The sequence below is a fragment of the Solanum tuberosum genome, unplaced genomic scaffold (genome assembly GCF_000226075.1).
Source record: "Solanum tuberosum cultivar DM 1-3 516 R44 unplaced genomic scaffold, SolTub_3.0 scf00328, whole genome shotgun sequence".
In the NCBI taxonomy this organism is placed as follows: domain Eukaryota; kingdom Viridiplantae; phylum Streptophyta; class Magnoliopsida; order Solanales; family Solanaceae; genus Solanum; species Solanum tuberosum.
In genome coordinates this window covers 114,058-116,477 of record NW_006239252.1, presented here as the reverse complement: position 1 = coordinate 116,477, position 2,420 = coordinate 114,058, and the positions used below count along the sequence as shown (strand labels likewise).

The 2,420-nt window shown below is 35.8% G+C and overlaps 1 protein-coding gene across 1 annotated transcript; it reads left to right on the top strand.

Annotated features, from left to right (window-relative positions):
- Positions 1 to 6: 6 nt before the first annotated feature.
- On the top strand, positions 7 to 1,878 carry LOC102594054 (putative late blight resistance protein homolog R1B-13). The gene is made up of 2 exons (XM_006360613.2): positions 7 to 1,429; positions 1,567 to 1,878. The coding sequence occupies exons 1-2, from the start codon at positions 1,163 to 1,165 to the stop codon at positions 1,615 to 1,617; spliced, it is 318 nt and encodes a 105-aa protein (XP_006360675.2). The 5' UTR covers positions 7 to 1,162; the 3' UTR covers positions 1,618 to 1,878.
- The last annotated feature ends 542 nt before the right edge of the window (positions 1,879 to 2,420 follow it).

Here is a 2,420-nt window from a genome sequence, read left to right as displayed (position 1 = left end):
TGAAGGTTATACAATTAAGTTATGACCATTTGTCAGATCACGTAAAGCCGTGTTTGGTTTACCTTGCAAGTTATCCAAAGGACAAAGATATAAGGATCTCTGAGTTGAAAAATTTGTGGATTTCACAAGGACTTGTGCAGCAGATTGTGATGAAAAGTGCAGAAGAAGTAGTGGATGAGTTAATTACCAGTAGCTTGGTAATACCTTTCGATAATTCTATTTGCAAAATTCATGATCTTGTGCATGACTTTTGTTATATAAAATCTAGAAAGGAAAAGTTGCTTCACTATATAGGAGGTTCAGAAGCTCCGTCTTCCACTTCTTCTTCTTCGGATCTTATGCCACGTGGAATTATCATTCATTTTAATAAATATCTATTTCATTTCAATGAAAATTTTGTCGTGTTTGATCCAGAAATGAAGAATCCTTATGTTAAACACCTCCTCTCTCTGAAGGTTGATGAGCATTGTCTTCCCTACAACAGTCACCTAAAACACTTGAGGCTTCTTAAAAGTTTGGATTTACACGGCATAACATTGACTGATTCTTTGCTGAATGAAATCGGTATGCTCGTTCATTTGAAGTACTTATTCATTCAGACGAAGTCAAAAGCTCTCCCTCCGTCATTTTTAAACCTCTGCAATCTAGAAACTCTGATGGTGGATAACTCGGAGGGATCATACATGATACTATCGCCTTGTTTTTGGAGTCTTGCAAAGCTACGAGATGTGCGTATCAACATTTGTTCTTTCTATGATCCATACATCAACGAACCAACTGGGTTAGACGAGGACTCAAGGTTAGAAAATTTGAGAACATTATATGAGCTCTACCTTCACGGTTCAGAAGACACGGAGAATATTTTCAAAAGGTTTCCTAATCTTCAAAACCTTAGAGTCTGTATCGAACAACTATCAGATTGTTCAGCAGAGAAGATTTGTTTTCCAAGATTGGATGTCCTAAACGAACTTGAAGAACTCCGTTTATCTTCTTCTTGGGATTCATTCAATGAATATACACACGGCTTCCCTTGGAGCTTGAAGAAAATGAGGTTGCAAGGGCTCGCTCTGACATCCGATTCAATGTCAAGAATTGCTAGACTACCCAACCTTCAAAAACTAAGTCTAGAAGACGCAATCATCGAGGAGGGGAAGAATGGAACATGGAAGATGTCACCTTCCAGAATCTCAAATTTCTAAAATTGGGTAGGGTGGAATTTTCTGAATGGCAGGTTGATGCAGAGAAATCCTTTCCCGTGCTCGAGAAACTAGATATAAATAGCTGTGATAAGCTTATGGAGATCCCAGACAGTTTTGGAGATATTGCGTCATTAAAGTTGATCAATGTATGGTACAGCCCTCAGCTTAAAGAGTCGATCTTCAATATTAAGGAATATGTTGAAGAAATGACCGGAGAAGACAAGCTTGAGGTACGCTTCCATGGTAGATGATCTAAAGAATGTGAGTATGAATACGAATTCATTAACTTCTTTCGTACATTAAATTTCCTTTAGAAATGTTATGTTTTTTCCAATATTACTTTTAACTTATACAATCATCTTTGCAGAGAGATCGAGCAAGCGCATACAAAGGTTGGCCAGATCATATCAACCTGTAAAGGCTTCAAATGATGAACCGATCCTAAAGACATGTATGCCTTCTGCCAACGCGGTTTTTCTATATCCATTTCGTTTATTGATAACATTGTGGTTAATAACTGTTTATTAAGTCTAAACAGTGCTAGCTATCAGTTCTTGTGTTCTTTATTATGACAGATAAGATATTGTATATATATGTGCTTTTCATTACCATGAGATCTTATGTATTATTAGATTCTTCTGAAGTGTGCGACTCTCGTGTTGAAGTTGTAATCTTCAGTTACCATGAAGCATGAAGTAAGTTCCAATGCCTAACTTGAAATTGGAGCGCATAGTGCATAGATATGGGTAGAATACACCTTAACTAAAAACTGCAACTTACAAAATGATCATCTAGACACCTTTCATAATATATGTGTTATGTCAGCGTTGGGTGTCGATTAGCCACAATGTATCACGAGTTGAGGTGTCTAGATGTTCATTCTCGAAGTTGAAATGTTTAGTTGTTTGTAGAAGTAAGTAGACATGAATTTCAATTAGTATCACAAAGTTCCAATTACAACTTATTAATGATTGAGGACTAGTATGTACTGTACGTAGTTTTTATTTTACATATATAGTTAAGACAGGAAGAGGAACCTAATTAACTAATAAGTGGATGTAATTCTATAGTTTATCCTCATGATCATGTTAACTATCTGTCTGTTCATTTCCTTGAAGCCCGCTTTGATTATCACATTATTTTGTTGTTGTTACGTTTTTTTTTTTTTTAATGCTTTGTAATGCTTCCTCTAGTGTGTGTATGTATATATATATATATATA

Coding starts and splice junctions, on each gene's coding strand:
- LOC102594054 (XM_006360613.2), top strand. CDS start 1,163: ATGGAAGATGTCACCTTCCAGAATCTCAAATTTCTAAAATTGGGTAGG. Junction 1,430..1,566: donor CCGGAGAAGACAAGCTTGAG/GTACGCTTCCAT, acceptor TCATCTTTGCAG/AGAGATCGAGCAAGCGCATA.